This window comes from Bison bison, unplaced genomic scaffold (assembly GCF_000754665.1).
Source record: "Bison bison bison isolate TAMUID 2011002044 unplaced genomic scaffold, Bison_UMD1.0 scf7180017864476, whole genome shotgun sequence".
Lineage (NCBI taxonomy): Eukaryota > Metazoa > Chordata > Mammalia > Artiodactyla > Bovidae > Bison > Bison bison.
Genome location: NW_011495037.1, coordinates 1,415,587 through 1,432,746, shown reverse-complemented (window position 1 = coordinate 1,432,746; position 17,160 = coordinate 1,415,587). Strand labels below are relative to the sequence as shown.

The window sequence follows — 17,160 nt, the reverse complement described above, 5'->3', positions numbered from 1 at the left end:
ATTTCAGGAGGAACCAATCCTACTGTTTCTAATCTATAATATTAAATAAAATACATAAGTGTTAAATACATACATAAATATGACATACATAAATATCACGAAAATTTCCTTAGGCAGTATCACTGATTTGGCAGGCCCTTCTTTAGACTATCTAGGTAAAAATATAAAGAATTTCTAGGCTTACGGACTTCTGCTACATTTCAGGAGAAACCAATCCTATTGTTTCTAATCTATAATATTAAATAAAATACGTAAGTGTTAAAATACATAAGTGTCATGTTATAAGACAAGAAATGCCTTAAACCCAAGAATACAGGGCATAAATTTAAAAATATGCCGAGATCAAAAAAATAATAATTTTGTTCAGTCAGCAGTGAGATGTTCTAGAGAAACATTGGCTTAGTTCAAATAAAGAATCAAAAAACATCAATAAAAATGTACTAACAAAGCTAGGGAAGACAGACTGAACTTAAAATCTGACCAATTACCCTTGAAGAACAACTACGAATACAGGTGCACTAAGATCCAGACTATAGAAAGTATGATGTTTAAAGTACGTAAATAGCACTTGAGTCAGCATATGACTGGATTCTGGAGTGGACTTCCACTAAAGCTGACCTAGATACTAACACGTCAATGATTATAGATATTTTTTCTATCAGTAAAAATGAGACATTTATTGTGCATTTATCATGTAGCAGTTAATTGAGACAAATTAAACTCTTGACTTCAATATGAAAAAACTGAGTTGATGAAAGGGCTGTTTTCTGTATTCATGTCATAATGATTCTTTAAGAATTCTTAAAGAACTCAGTGATTCTTACTGTGTGATTAGTTTCTATTTTTTTAAATAAAAATGAAAAAAAATTAAAGGCTAATGATGTTAATAGCACACAGTGGTAAAGAATCCACCTGCAAAGAAGGAAATGGAGGATGCAAAATGCGGGTTTGATCCTGGGTTGGGAAGATCTGCTGGAGGAGGAAATGGCAGCCCACTGCAGCATTCCTGCCCTGGAGAGTCCCATGGACAGAGGAGCCTGACGGGCTACAGCCCATGGGGTCGCAAAGAGTCGGACACAACTGGTATTTTTAAAATATGTATTTACTTATTGGCTGTGTCAGGACTTAGTTGTGGCCCACGGGCCTAGCTGTCTCGCAGCATGTGGGATCTTTTCAGTTCCCTGACCAGGTATCAAATCGGTAACCCCCGCATTGGAAGGCAAATTCTTAACCACCCGACCACCAGGGAAGTCCCTACAACTGGTATTTTGAGCACTGATCTAAAACAAAATACAATGAATAAAAACCTTAGCTTTTCCTTATAGAATATCAACTAGTAAATATAAAAATCATGAAAAAAATCACCATTTGGCAAACACCACAATAATTCAGGCAGGAATCATCAAAAGATGCTAAAAACTGATGACCAAATTATGATTAGAAAAAATATTATTTATATACTATCAAAATTATTCTCCATAAGATAATTCTAAGCACAAAGAGGCAAGAGAAGTTTAAGTAGGTAAATCTGGCAGGCACTTTATCACAAGTAATGGGACAAAATGACATCATGAATATCCTCATATGATGCATTTGAGAAGGACATAACATTACTTGTGATATTCAAAAATATATAACCCAAATTTAAGCATTAAGAAACATCATATCCAAACTGAGGAATACTCTGTGAAATAACTGGCTAGTACTCTTCAAAGGATCAAGGTACAAAAGACATGAAATGAATGGAAGACAAAGGTGAAGAACTATTACAGAGTGAAGGAGACTTAGAAGACAGAAAAACTAACACAATACATGACCTTAACTGTACACTTAACAAGAAAAATTACATTAATGGCACAGCTGGCAAATTTTGAATACACTCTTTAGATATTAGTATTTTATAAATGTAAATTTCCTGATATTAACTACCTACTTGAAATTATGGAACATGTTAAATTTGAAGAATCTGGATGAAGATATGGTATTGAAAATTCTTTGTATTGTATTAATATTTACCACTCTTTTAAGTCTAAAATAATTTCAACATGAAAAGTTTTTTTTTAATTTTAAAGAAAAAAATTTTTGAAAAACCAAGATGAAAAGGTACTCTTCTCTTGTATATCCAATCCCCCCTGAAATCTACTATTCTATGCCGACAAAGAAATCACATTATTTCAAGGAAAAATACTAACATAAGCTGAGTTTTTCTTTCAATCCTACTGTGAAGGGGAAAAAAATAAATTTTAACTTCTAGCTCTAAAATTCTGACTTTACATACTTGAATTCTTCACCACTATAAAGTAATAACAATGTGTCTGCTACATTCCGGGCCCTGGGCTGACTACTTTATGTACACTAGCTCCAATTCTTATCACAATGCTGGCAAGGCAGGTATGGATATTAGCATCTATAGACAAGAAAATTTGGGATGGATAAGACTAAGTAATTTACTCAAAGTTACAGAACTGTTAGATGACATAACCAATACTTAAGCCCATATCATCAAACTCCAAAGACCAACTTGACACTATAATGCCTCCCAAGGGGACTGCTGAGAGGTCAATAAAACATGTAAATTAGAATAGGGAAAGGGAAAGAGAAGTCACTCAGTCGTGTCCAACTCTTTGCAACCCTAGCACGCTCCTCTGTCCAAGGGCTTTTCCAGGCAAGGGTATTGGAGTGGGTTGCCATTTCCTTCTCCATAGACTAGGGAGCATCATCAAATTTGACACCTGGATTTATTATGAAAAAACAGCAATGGTAATAACTGAAAAATGCATTACTTCAATTATTATATTGAAGTAATTTCAATATTTCAACAATGAAAATAAGACAGGAAAAGGATTTTAGGAATGCTGAATCACCCTAACAGTGTTGATTCAAATTGTTTACAGAACTATTTTTTGGTTTCCTACATACATAAAAAACAAGTCTTATTAAAAACAGAAATTTCTAATACTCTGGTAACACAGTCTAGTGGAACAAGTAGAATTTTCCTAAAATGATCCTGGGTGTGCCTGGATCACTGTGGATTGCCCAGAAAAGAAACAAATCGCACCAAATTGTGCCATGGTTCCCACTTTCTCCAGCAGGAGGAACTGCACCAGAATTCATCTCTGTCTGGAACCAGGGGCTTATCCTTCTCAGTCCCCAAAAGGGAAGCTGCAACTTCCCACAGTCCTCAAGAGCTGGTCAGTTAGGCTTCCCAGACAATTCTTAAAAACAGGTGGCACCTCAACATGTACAGCTCAAAGCTTAAGTAATGTATATGCCACCCTATGGACTAGGATACTTTCAATGAAGCTGATCTTTGTAATAAGAGAACAATGATGTGGTGGAAGGTGTGAGCCCTCCGTTGGCACACTATTCCATGTGTAGTGGTATCTACATCAGCACAGCTTCCTATACGATAGTGCAAAGACCAGAGAATCTTCAGCTGAGTGTTCTTGGCTTATGTGAAAGTTGCTCAGTCATGTCCGACTCTTTGCGACCCCATGGACTGTAGTCCATGGAATTCTCCAGGCCAGAATACTGGAATGGGTAGCCTTTCCCTTCTCCAGGGCATCTTCCCATACCAGGGATCGAACCCAGGTCTCCTGCATTACAGGTGGATTCTTTACCAGCTGAGCCACAAGGGAAGCCCTCTTGGCTTAAAGCATGTATTTATGAGGATAGTGTATAAAGTATTATTCATTAATACACAAACTGAATTGGGTAAAGAAGTCTTATTTTTCTTTTTCATTTTTACAAGAATTTGGGCTTTTTTTTTATCCTATATGGTCTTAGATGAAATCTTAGGAGGAATTCTGCTTTGTGATAGAGTTATGTGGCTTAGAGGGATAGGCTTATGCCCAAGAATTCCTCCTAAGACTTCATCTAAGACCATATAGGATAAAAAGAAGCCCAAATTCTTGTAAAAATGAAAAAGAAAAATTAGACTTCTTTACCCAATTCAGTTTGTGTATTAATGAATAATACTTTATACACTATCCTCATAAATACATGCTTTAATGATAATGTCAGCTAAAAAAATTGACTGCTATAAGTCAGTCATTTAGCAACAGACTTCACGTACACTATATATTTTTTAATGCTTGCACCTATTCTATGCGCTATTGTTATTATTATTATTACCCCCATTTTGCAGACAAGGGTTAAAGAGGTTAAATAACTTGCCCAAAGTACAAGCAGGGCCTGAATGGTTTTAATCGCCACTAGCGTGCTTTAATTGACTGATATTTCTAACAACTCATAAGGTCTATAGGAAGTATACTGAAATAGGCATACTTTACAACTGAAAAAAATTCAAGGTCTGTAAGCATTAAATGACTTGCTCACTATCATATTAAATTAACCTTAGTAGCAATAAGTAAAATAACTTCACAAACGTCTGTGTAACAGTACTACATATATATAACGCTATATATAGATGCTACGTATATAAGAACTCTAGTTTATATACATATTCTAACACCAAGGTCAAAACATATCTTTCTAAATTTAGAGACAAGTTTAGCAGTTTATTCTCCATTTCTTCCTAACTATAACTGAACAAGATTGACACTGAATAACTGCTACATGTGACATCATGCAGCAGAAAGCTGTTACAAAATTTGGAATGACTGAGTAAACTTCTATGCCTCCATTATCAGCGTGGCATACTAAATTAATTGAGGACACTGTGCTTATAAATAACTCACACAACCAACATGAATATTTAATGGAGTCCTATTCTCACTCTGTGTAAATATTTCAACACTTCCAATGAAGATATGCTACAACAGAAAGGACTTCAAAAAGGCTAGCTTACAACTCTGAAACTGGATTATACTGCAGTCACTATCACACTAAAATCGCACACACAAGAAAGAAAAAAAGGCCATCTTTTCCCCCTAACAAAGAATTAAAAGAAAATAGAAGCTGATTATTCAGCTTGCTGGCATGCTCATATAAATCTCACAAGGAAGGTACTAACAAGTCCTTCTTTCGGATTTTACATAAGATAAACAGTCAAATTTGACACAGCACACTGGTGCCTTAGAAACACAAAATCTTTGCATGAAAGTACTAATATGAGTGGCCAATGAGCATTTGAATTGTATCATTTTTAATATTCAAAAAACCACAATGAAACATGTATTTAGTCATCACACACCGATGTTGATTAAGTTTTCTTGACCCATTCTCTAACAAAAATATAAAACCAAGAGGTTTTGATCTAAACTCTCTTGATTTATATAATTTTCCACTTTTACTTGTATTACACTTGCCTTTCTCAAAACTAGAGGATGAACAAGGCCAGAAAATCAGTTCTAAATAAGCTTTGAAAGGCTGTTTGTTTCATGAGACAGAAGCAGAAACAATAAGCTACTCCCTTCCATTTTGTTTACTCAATCAATTTTTTTTAATGACTAACTTGTGCATACTCAGCAGTCCCTCTTCTTTAAAGATCTGTAAAAACCACAGGGGCAAGACAGTAACTACAGAACTTCCAACATGTTCACGGGAGTTGATAGAACCTATCTCTGTAAGGCAAATTATACAAAGTTTCTTTTTTTGTGACATAATAGATCAACATGTAATAACTCAATAGGATCTTCTTATAAAAACAGCTCAAGTCTACATTAGAAATGGAAAGATAACACAATTCTCCTGAAATTCTTTTCTCTGTATTTTATTTAGCATCAAGACATATTACCAACATTTCAAATAGTCATGGCTAAGAAGTTCTGCAAAACACAAGACACAGTTTTCACTTTTCATAAATACATGATAGACTTCAGATATGACAAAGGATATTTGGTTTTTAATTCCCATCCGAGCAGTAACAACCATGCTGTCATATCCATTAAGATCAGCAATAATATCAAAATAGTAATCAATGATGGATGAACAATACAGGTAGGAAGATCAGAAAGTACAAAGGTTGTAAGGTAAAAGCATAACCTGGTGTATCTGAGGAACACAGAGGCCAGGGTGGGTGAAGCAAAGGGGAAAACACTAGAAAATGGAGATGAGTAATAAGGCATGGGGAAGAGAGTCAGATTATGTGATTCATGGGTCATTTATAAGGAATTTGGCTTTTACTGTGAGTGAGAGGGGAAGCCACTAGAATTCAATATGGAAGAGTGTAAAACACAACATATTTGAACACTATCACCCTGGCTGTTCTACTAAGAAAAGGCAAAAAGGAAAAGACAGTGGAAGCACGAAGACCAGTCAGAAAACTACTGAAATAACCCAATCAAGAGCTGATGGTGGCATGGACCATGTAGAGGCAGTGCAGAGTAGATTCTGTATACTCCAGAGTTTTTGCCAGAGAAGATATGAGAGAGATCAAGAAACTAAAATGAAGCAACTCAAGTAGGAGGCTGCAAACCAGACAAGCATGGTGTCCTGGAAGCCAAGTGAAGAAGATATTTCATGAAGAAGAGTGCCAAATAATCTTGATCTAAAGGAGGGCTGAGAAGCACCTTTAAAGTTAGCAATAGCGGAGCTGAAAAACCTGATTGGGACGTGTTCAAGAAAGATGGGAGAAGGAAAATTTAAGACACTGCATATAGAAAACATTTTTAAAGTGTTTTGCTATAAGGAGAGGGAAAGAAATAAGGCAGTGGCTAGAGAAGGAAGGAGGGACAGGATTTTTAAGATGGAAGAACATATTAACACATTATAGACTAGCGGGAATAATCTAGAAGAGAAGAAAAAATGATACAGAAGAGAGAAACATGCCAGAGCAATGAGGAGGAAGTAGACTAGTTTATATGGCACCCCACTCCAGTACTCTTGCCTGGAAAATCCCATGGATGGAGGAGCCTGGTGGGCTGCAGTCCATGGGGTCGCAAAGAGTCAGACATGACTGAGCGACTTCACTTTCACTTTTCACTTTCATGCATTGGAGAAGGACATGGCAACCCACTCGAGTGTTCTTGCCTGGAGAATCCCAGGGATGCCGTCTATGGGGTCGCACACAGTTGGACACAACTGAAGCGACTTAGCAGCAGACTAGTATATAAGTGGGGGAGCTGGCCTTAGCTAGGAGCAAAGTTCACTCATCTCTTACAGAAAGGACAGAGTGCAAGGATGCAAATACAGAGTCTGTGGAAGTTCCCTTCTGGTTGCCTAACAAACTAGGAAGCTATATGCTGGAGAAGTGCTAGAGGTTTGAGAAAGGAGGAGAATGTATCAACATTGTCTAGGAGTGTGGGAGAGTGAAATGACCGGGGAAATATAATATGATTACTGGCTAGCATTAAGGACTCCCTAAGGTCTGGGACCATGAATTTAAAGTGAGGCCAGCATGTATGGTTATCTTTTTTTTCTCAGATGTGTGGGTAAAGGCAAAAAGCTGAGTATATGCGAGCCTCTGACTATCAGGATTGACCATGGAATTTAAGCTGGGCAAGGAAAGTCAGACATCAGGAGGACCAGGGACAGTGAGAAAAAGATAGATTTAAGAGAGAAGATCCCAAAGATCCACTGAAAAGACAAAAAACACAGGAAGAGAATACAGGATCCTAGAAATATCTATTTTTCTAAAATTGCCATTTATTTATTAATAAACATTGAATAGTTTAGAATATATAACTATAGCTAGAAAACTGTCAATAAATATTTTTATCCTAAAAAAAAAAAAAAAAACCAACCAAAGAAAAGGACTGAGGGTCCCAGTAGGCTCAAAGAACCATTGGAATAACAGAAACTGTGATATCAAAAGATAAGAGATGGTAGCAGAGAGTGGAAACTGTGAGGGACCAAAGTCTGGATAAACACAAGGTCTAGAAGTGAGTACTGGAGTGGGATAACAGGCAAAATTCATTGGAGAAGAGGAATTTCAGTTTGAAGATACCAGTGTACTGAATGAATTACCCACATGAATGTGGAAATACCTAAGAATTATAATACAAGTAGTACTGGAGTGAATGTCATGGGACTAAGAACTAGTATCTGTTGGAGACAATTCTCCATGGGTCTTCCATTCCTCTACATCATGTGAACAAAGGTACTAACTACCTTTATTGTGGATTAACTTTCCAAGCAAACTTGTATAGCCAACCGCCTTGGAAAATAGTGTTTCCCTCCAAAGCAAAGGGTACTTTTCCTTTGCTTGGAAGACATTCTCTTCCTCTAGGACTTGGGCAGACATGCTTAGTGTCTGTTACGAAAAGACACCTTATCGAGTCACACTTTAGGAACTGGGACTTGAGTAACCAGTGAAAGCAGATGCTGTCACTCTGGCTACTGCTTTTGCTGTTAGTAATAAAGTCCTTTGTTTCAACACCAGAAACACCACTCCCCTCCCTCCATCTTTTGTTAGCATCCATGAAACCGTGGTAGTTTTAGCTTGCAGGTAGAGTAAAATCTCAGACCACGGAAAGTTTCTGACAAAATCTCCCATGAATAGGGAGTGAGAGGTTACTGCAGTGGGTAGGTAGAAAGGATGGGTAGAAAGAGGTATGGTTTGAGAACATGAGATAAAGTCTGGAGATGTTTTAGAAGAGAAAAAGGTCTAGAAAAAGTAATGAAAAGCAAAGAGAACACCCTTCAGGCTCAATGAAGTGAAGAAAAGAGGAGAGAAAACTACTGTTTGAGAAGGTGGCAGGTATTATCATCAGGGAAGCCAGATTTAACTGACAGCAAAAAGATGGAAGGCAATATTAACAGAAGAGGCTGAAGGAATTTGCTGATAACTGACCTTGAGTTTACAGGGACACTGAGGCAGACTTGCAGGAGACAGGAAGGGGCAGGTTTGGGTTAGATCTGGATACATGTGGTAAAGGGCTTCCTCTGGTGACTTACGTGAACAGGAAAACGGGCACAAAGACGTTAGCTGTCGTCAGTTCCCATCAGGTTAAACCAGTCTGTGTGTTTCTACATCCCCCACCCTTCTTTTACACACTCAACATCTACTATGGGATACTTTATTTCTTACCAAACAAAACATCACTATAGAAAATTTAAGAACATAGAAGTTTTATAAAACAAAAATGCCAAAGTTGTTGTTTAAGATAGTAAGAGGCAAGTGTTAACTTACTTGAATTAGATCTAAAATGCCAAGTTCACTTTCTGAAGAATCCACACAGAAGACAAAATATAATGTTGCATAATGTCTATAAATCAGTTTGTTGTCAGATCCTCCGATTAATCTAAATGACAAAACAAAACAATTGGAATGTTATAGAAACAAACTGAAAAACATTTTCGTTAACTCAAGCAAACTGATCATTTTTTTAAAAACTTTCTATAAAATGAAGGTATCAAGTGAACTAGATGGCTGTTATCTTCAGAGAAGTCAAGTAAAAGATGCCAGTGCTTAATCTCAGTTCATTCACTCAGTTATTCACTGAGTACTCACTATGTGTCAGGCACTGAGCGTGGGTAAGCAGCAATGAACAAATAAGAGAAAGTGGAACTACGTAAGTGGAAGGAACTACTTAGAGAATCAAAACAGGACAACGGCACACCGACAGATTTGCTACTTTCTGATTGGGAGTTAAAAGAGTTGATATTTAGGCTGACATTTAATGATAAGAAAAATTTAGAGATGAGCATTTCAGACATAGGCAAACTAATAAAAAAGCAAATTAATCAAGAATGAAATATCTATACTCAATAAAGAAAAAGAAAGCTTCAATCAATGAAAGATAAGCACATGATTAGGCCAGAGAAGTAGGCAGAAATGAGTCCATAGTGCATTTTTAAGTGCTTACTAGATTTAATCCCATAGGTCACAGTAAGTTACATAGCTTGAGATTGATTATCAACTAGGAAAAAAAAAAAAGGACATTTCTTCTTCAGTTTTGGACAGACTTACTATCAAGTTCTTCTCCAAAAGCACATTTTGTTTTGGAGTAGAAGAGCTAAGACATATTCAATTCTTTTGCCAAAAACTTTTTTTTACTGATTGGAGTTTCAGCATTTTAAAAATACAGAATCACTATAAACACCTTTTATTTTTCTAAATATAGTTTAGCTATTCCATAGTTAAGTTTACAAAAATCAAAGCTAAACATAATGAGAGCTAACTGAACATTCAAAGATGACATAGGAAAATAACAACTATTTCTTTTCTTTGGCCTCACCTTGAGGCTTGTGGGGTCTCAGTTCCGCAACTAGGGATCAAACCCATGCCCCCTGCACATGCACCTCCAGGGAAGCCCTTATTTCTTACTCAGTAAAAGTAATACTAAATTCACAAGTTTGTAGAAACAACTTCCTTAAGTATATACTCATTTATTATTTTATATCTTTTAATACCAAAAATGAAAATTATCTTGGACAAGAATGAAAACGCCTACTATCTAGACATGACACGCAATGTAAAGTCTCCCTGCGTGTGTACTTGCACTGTCCTTGCATGTGACCCTTGGAAAGGACAAAGAGCACAAAGAGCAGGCCTCCTCCTGGCTCTGCAGTGTAGCCATTTACCTTACGTTTCTGCCTGGCTCTGCTGTAAAAGAAGACCGAATATTTAAAAAGTATATGTTTTAAAATGGCAATTAAAGTTATTGAAAGAAAATAAAAATATTAATATAAATACATTTTATTATAATTTCATCTTTAAGCTATATAGTACAATACTGATTCAAATTCTTGTATAGAATGTAACACACAATACAAAAAGCACAGAATTCTAGAAATCCTTAGTCCAAATATCTCATTTAACGTAAGAGGAGAAAACTGAGGTACAAAGAATTTTAGTGACCTAACCAAGAAAACCAGCTTGTTAGTAACAACACTAGGATTAAATCAGATGTGCAGCCCCATTTCTGAGGCAATATTTACTTTCTACTTTTTATAAGGCTGAAAAGAATAATCACAAATTCAAGTCTTACTTTCTGGTTCAAACAGTGCCCTGGTTAGACCAGTCAATTTCTTGCACATGTACTGCAGGCAGTACACTGTGCTGGGTGATAAACTTCCTACGAGATTAGAAGATCAAGAGACTGAATAAAGGGAAATGATGGTACTGGCAAACCCAAGTCAACTACAGAAGTTTAAGCAAGATAAGTGAAGTTCAATTAAAATACAAAAACAGAAAGCAGGCACATCTATTGAAATTGGAGGCCTCAAGTTAACAGCAAAAAATCATACGTGTGTATTTGCAAATTTAAGTGCAACATGATATAACCTTTTAAGAAATGCAAGTAAACTTTCTACATGATAAAAAGTAATTTATGGTCAGGTATGAATGAATTCTCTATTATGAAAACTATTCTTTATAATATACATCATCTACCTTAACAATACAGAAAAGTGTAGGTTTCTCTGACTAATTTCTAATTATTCACAGTGAAGTTCAGTTAAAGTTGAGTTTTTTTGAATTGTCAGTGAGGAAATATCCTGGTAAGAAATTAAACATATAAGCATGGAAGGGAACATCTATGAAACCATTTGAGAACAAACTGTTTTCATGAAACCCATTAATTTAAATTTATAACAGTTGGAAAACTAATTATATGCAATTTTATTTATTCATTTTAAAAATAGAAAAGTCTGTTATCTGAATTTGAACTTATTTTATCTAGACACATACATACATAATATATGAAAAGCAGACTTCAGAACTGTTCATAATATAAAATAAAATATACTATCTAAATTTTTATGAAAGCAAGTTCATTCACCCTAAGGAGTACTCTGTAGTCATTAAAAAGAATGAGATTGCTCTAGATGGGTTTATATGCAAAGCTTTTCAAAATATAAGTGCAACATGATAAGCAAAATACATGTGTGATCCCATAAGTAAAACTTTTTAATGTTATACTTGTATGTGCTGTGTTTAGTCGCTGAGTAGTGTCCAACCCTTTGTGACCCCATGGAGTGTAGCCCGCCAGGCTCCTCTGTCCATGGGGTTTCTCCAGGCAAGAATACTGGAGTGGGTTGCCATGCCCTCCCTCCAGGGGATCTTCCCAGCCCAGAGACTGAACCCAGGTCACTCACATTGCAGGTGGATTCTTTACCATCTGAGCCACCAGGGAAGCCCAAGAATACTGGAGTGGGTAGCCTATCCCTTCTCCAGGGGATCTTCCCGACCCAGGAATTCAACCGGGGTCTCCTGCATTGCAGGCAGATTCTTTACCAGCTGAACTACCAGGGAAGCCTTACATTTTTATATGTTAGTGCAAAACTAATTTTCTAGAAGGATACACAAGAAACCAGGAAGAAGGACTAAAGTTGGAGGAGGAAGACTTGGTTTATGTTTTATATTTCTGTTTGAATTTCTGCCATATGAACATATTACCTTTATATAAAATGCCTTTATAAAAATTTTAAAAGAAAATGATTAAGTATCTTAAAATTATTTAAGTTAGATTTATAGCTAATATAAGAGGCAATTAATTTCCCTGATCCAATTAATCAAATTAGGAAATTTTACAATAAAACAATTAAACAGTGATACTCTACTCATACAGTCAAAGATTAGAAATGTCCATGAAATGCTTTACTTACAATCCTCCTTCTAGGAAATTACAAACATTTTCATCTCTCTTAGATACCAAATGGAATGTCTCCCTGATGATTTGCTGTTGTGTATCTTCACTCTGAGAAAGAATAATTCATATATGTTAGAGTCCAATTTCTAGGTTTAACAGTTTTATAAGAATTTGAAAATAAAAGACAGTAATCTGTCTGGGAAATTCATTTAAAAGTATAGTCCTTGGAGAACTAACCTATTATATCTTAATAGAAACAAAACCCAACATTTCAAAATTTAAAAAAAAAAAGCAAAAACATAACAAAAAAGCAGCACTTAATATCTTCCAGTAAAACAAAACTTATTTCTCAGCTTCAAAAACCAACAAGAAAAATATAAGACACATGAATTATAGACACTGGTAAAAGGGATACTAGATATCAACTAGTCAAAGTACATTGTACAAGTGGGTAAACTGAAACAAAGAGATAGTGTTATAAACAATTCATGGAGCTAATCTATATTTTAATAGAAGAGAGAACAGAAGTTTGGTGCTCTCAATTAAGTAAGTTTCAGTGCAAACTGAGGTAAGAGTTTATCTAGCTTACTTATCTTTATGTAAGCACAGCTTAAAACCAAGAATTGACTCAACAAATATTTACTAAATTCACCAAGCAATTCATATCCCAGTAAAAAAAGAATCAACTTCTCGAACACTGCAATATAAAACTGGGCAAAATCAAGAACAAGAAATTTCCCAGGAAAGAATACATGATGGTCCATAAACAAATGAGAAGCTGCTGCTGCTGCTGAGTCGCTCAGCCGTGTCCGACTCTAGCGGCCCCATGGACTGCAGCCCAGCAGGCTCCTCCGTCCCCGGGATTTTCTAGGCAAAAGTACTGGAGTGGGGTGCCATTGCCTTCTCCGGAAAAGATGCTAAACCTCATTAGTTATGAAGTGAAATACAAATTAAAGCAACAGTGAAATAACTCGACATGTACCGTATGAGCAAAAATATAAAAGTATGACAATATCAAATGTTGAAAAAGATATGGAGCCAGAGAAATTCTCGTGCTACCAGTGGAAAGGTTAATGGTATAACCACTCGGGCAAGAAGTTTTACAATTCAGCACTCTACTCTTAGGCACAATGCTAACCCATATGAAACCGTTGTTTCTGAAAGTCAAAAACAGTAGAATATTGACAACTACATATACATAATAAATTCTTAACCTGTATACCAAGAAACACATAGAAGAATGTTCATAAAGGCACCATACCACAATGACAACAAAAAAAGCTGAAAACAACCCAAATGTTCACCAATCACGTAAGTTACAGTATGCTTATATAATGGAATCCTATAAGTAGTAAAAATTAAGCAAATTATACCCACCAATATGAATGATTCTCAAAAAATTAATGTGGAAAAATGGAGTTACCAGAGCTCATGTTGCTATTTTTAAAAAATACCACAAACAGATGACTTAACTAACAGAAAGAAATGTATTTTCTCACAATTCTGGGGGCTAGAGGTTCAAGACTGAGGTGCCAGGATAGCTGGTTTCTGGTGAGTGGCATCTTTTTGGCTTGAAGACAACCACCTGCTGTTGCATTCTTACATATCCTTATGGGGAGAAACGGCAAGAATAGGCTCTCTGGTATCTCTTCTGGTACGGGCACTAATCACACCATGAGGGCCCCGTGGTCATCATCTCATCTAAACCTAATTAAGTTCCATAGTCCTAACCCCAAATCAAATTGAGGGTTTGCACTTCAACAAGTACATGTAGGGGGTACACAATTCAGTCTACAGTAGGGGAGAAAAGCAAGTACCAGAATAATATGTAATCACTCCATTAGTATAAAATTCAAAAACATGAAAAACTAAACATTATGTCTGACAAAAATTTGGGGGTGATAAAAATAAAACTATAAAGAAAATCATGGAAATGATGAACAGATTTCAAAGGCCTATTTTCATAGGAAGAAACACAACTGTCATTCATAGATGAAAAGATTTTCCACATAGAAAATCTAACATAATTTACACAGAAGTGATACAATTAATAAACAGTTATAATAAGAACACAAAGACATTACATAAAAATCCTACTGCCATTCTAAACTTCTGCATGAATGAGTTGCAAAATGTAATTTTAAAAAGATACCATCAAAAACCATGCACTGCCTAAGAGTAAAGGAAACAAAATAATTGCAAGAAAAAATGTAAAACTTTACTGGAAAAAGTTAAAGAAGATCTAAGTAAATGAAAATATGTATAATGTTTACAGAGTGAATGATCCAATATTATACAAATGCTCAAACTCCCCAAAATGCTCCAAAGACTTAAGGTAATTCTAATAAAAATTTCAACATGGGTGTGGGAGATAAACTTGAAAACCTGATTACAACTCAAAATATGATTTATATATGAGAACAGAGGGCTAGAATAACCAGACACTCAAGTAGAATACAAGAGGACCTGCTGGCCAGGTGAGAATTATTATAAAGCCACAGTATTTAAGATAACATATTGGTGCAGAAATAGGGAAAATGACTGATGAAGCCAGAAGCATACCCACACATAAGTACAATAATTTAATTTTAAACATAGTATGCACTACAGATTGGCAGGGATGGAAGGGCATTTTCATAAATGGTCCCAGGATGAAAATTTTTGTTTTTTTTTCCAATACAGTGAACTTCTAGGTCTCATATTATACTCAAAAATCAGTCCCAGATTGATTAAAAATAAATGTCAGTGCAACCTAAAAGTCCATCAACAGAGGATTGGATAAAGAAGATGTGGTACATATATACAATGGAATATTACTCAGCCATTAAAAAGAATGAAATACCCTTTGGACCTACAGAGTGTGATACTGAGTGAAGTAAGACAGAGGGCAAAATTATTATATGACATCCCTTATATGTGGAATCTATAAAGAAATGATACCAATGAACTTACTTACAAAACAGAAAGAGACTTACAAACTAAGAAAATGAAATTAAGGTTGAAGGGAAGGAAGGAAGGGAGAAAGGGATAGTTAGGGAGTTTGGGAAGGTCATGTACACACTGCTATATTTAAAATGGATACCAACAAGCACCTATTGTATAGCACATGGAACTCTGCTCAATGTTATATGTCAGCAGAGATGGGAAGGGGTTTCGAAGGAATAGACACATGTACATGTATGGCCGAGTCCCTTCGCTGTTCACCTGAAACTACCACAACACTGTTAACTGGCTATACCCCAATACAAAATAAAAAGTATAAAGTTAAAAAAAATGTCAGTGATGAAGCTACAAAAATCTAAAAATACAGAATACCTTTATAACATCGTAATAGTGTTGGACTTTTAAACAAGACACAAACGATAACTATAAAGGAAAAGGTAACTATAAAGGAAAAGGTTTGCAAATTTGATCACATCAAAAGTAGGCACTTTTAACGCTGAAGTGACATCACAAAAAGAATTAAGAGAGCTACAAACATGACAAACATTTCTACAATACGTAAAACTGACAGAAGGAATAGTACCTAGCACACAAAAAATACGTAAATGCTAACAAGAAAAAGATAAAAATTCCAACAGAAAAATAACTTACAAAAATAAGACTTGGAATACAGTAAACTAATAAGTTTCTCTATAGCAACGAAAACCATCAACAAAATAGGTAACCCGCTGAATGGAAGAAAATGTCTGCAAGCCATATATCTGATCAGAGGTTAATACTCAAAAGATATAAAGACTCCATACAACTGAATATCAAAAAAAAAAAATTCCAAAGAATCCTAATTTTAAACCTTAGGACAGAAAATCTAAATAGACTTTTCCAAAGAAGACATACAGATGGCCACAAGGTACATGAAAAGATGTTCAATATCAGTAATCATCAGGGAAATACAAACTAAAACCACAATGAAGTATCACTTGACACCTGTCAGAATGACTATAATAAAGATGCTCAAGTGTTGGCGGGCAGGTGGAGAGAAGGGAACCATGGTGCACAGTTGATGGGAATGTAAATTGGTGCAGCTGCTATGAAAACCAGTATGGAGGTTCCTCAAAAAAGTAAAAACAGAACTACCACATGATCCAGCAATTTCACTTCCAAGTTTTTATCTGAAGAAAATGAAAATACTAACTTGAAAAGATAAAGGCATTCTCATGTTCATCTGAGCATTATACACAATAGCCAATATATGGAAACAACCTAAGTGTCCATGCGTAAAGAAAACAAACGTGGTGCATATAAAGGCATACCCTGGAAATATCGAAGGTTTGCTTCCAGACCACAGTACAGCAATAAAAGGAGTAACACAAAATTTTTGGTTACCCAGTTCATAAAAAAGTTATGTTCATTCTATAATGTGGGCTACTAAGTATTCAACAGGATTATGTATATATAAAAAAAGTACATACCTTAAAGAATACTTTATTGCTTAAAAAAAATGTTAACCATCATCTGAGCTTTCCCTGAATCATAATCTTTTCACTGGTGGAAGGTCTTGCCTCAGTGGCTGCTGACTGATCAGGGGGGTGGTTGCTGAAGGTTTGGGTGACTATGGCAATTTTTTTTTTTTTTTTGGGGGGGGGGGGGAGCCCCAGCCATGATCATAATTGTCCTAGATCCCTCAGGCTGCTACAACAAATTACCATAGACTGCATGGCTGCAACAACAAACACTTATTCCTCGCAGTTCTAGGAGCTGAGAAGTCCAAGATCAAGGTGCT

General features: G+C 35.7%; 1 protein-coding gene across 1 annotated transcript in view; it reads right to left on the bottom strand.

Annotated features, from left to right (window-relative positions):
* AP3S1 (adaptor-related protein complex 3, sigma 1 subunit) overlaps positions 1-12,557 on the bottom strand; it is a gene marked incomplete at its 5' end in the record, with an annotated part of 45,238 nt that extends 32,681 nt beyond the window's left edge. Inside the window, 2 exons of the mRNA XM_010862086.1 lie at positions 9,035-9,146; positions 12,454-12,557. Coding sequence (XP_010860388.1) covers positions 9,035-9,146; positions 12,454-12,557 — 216 coding nt within the window. The remainder of the gene's footprint in view (positions 1-9,034; positions 9,147-12,453) is intronic.
* Positions 12,558-17,160: the final 4,603 nt, after the last annotated feature.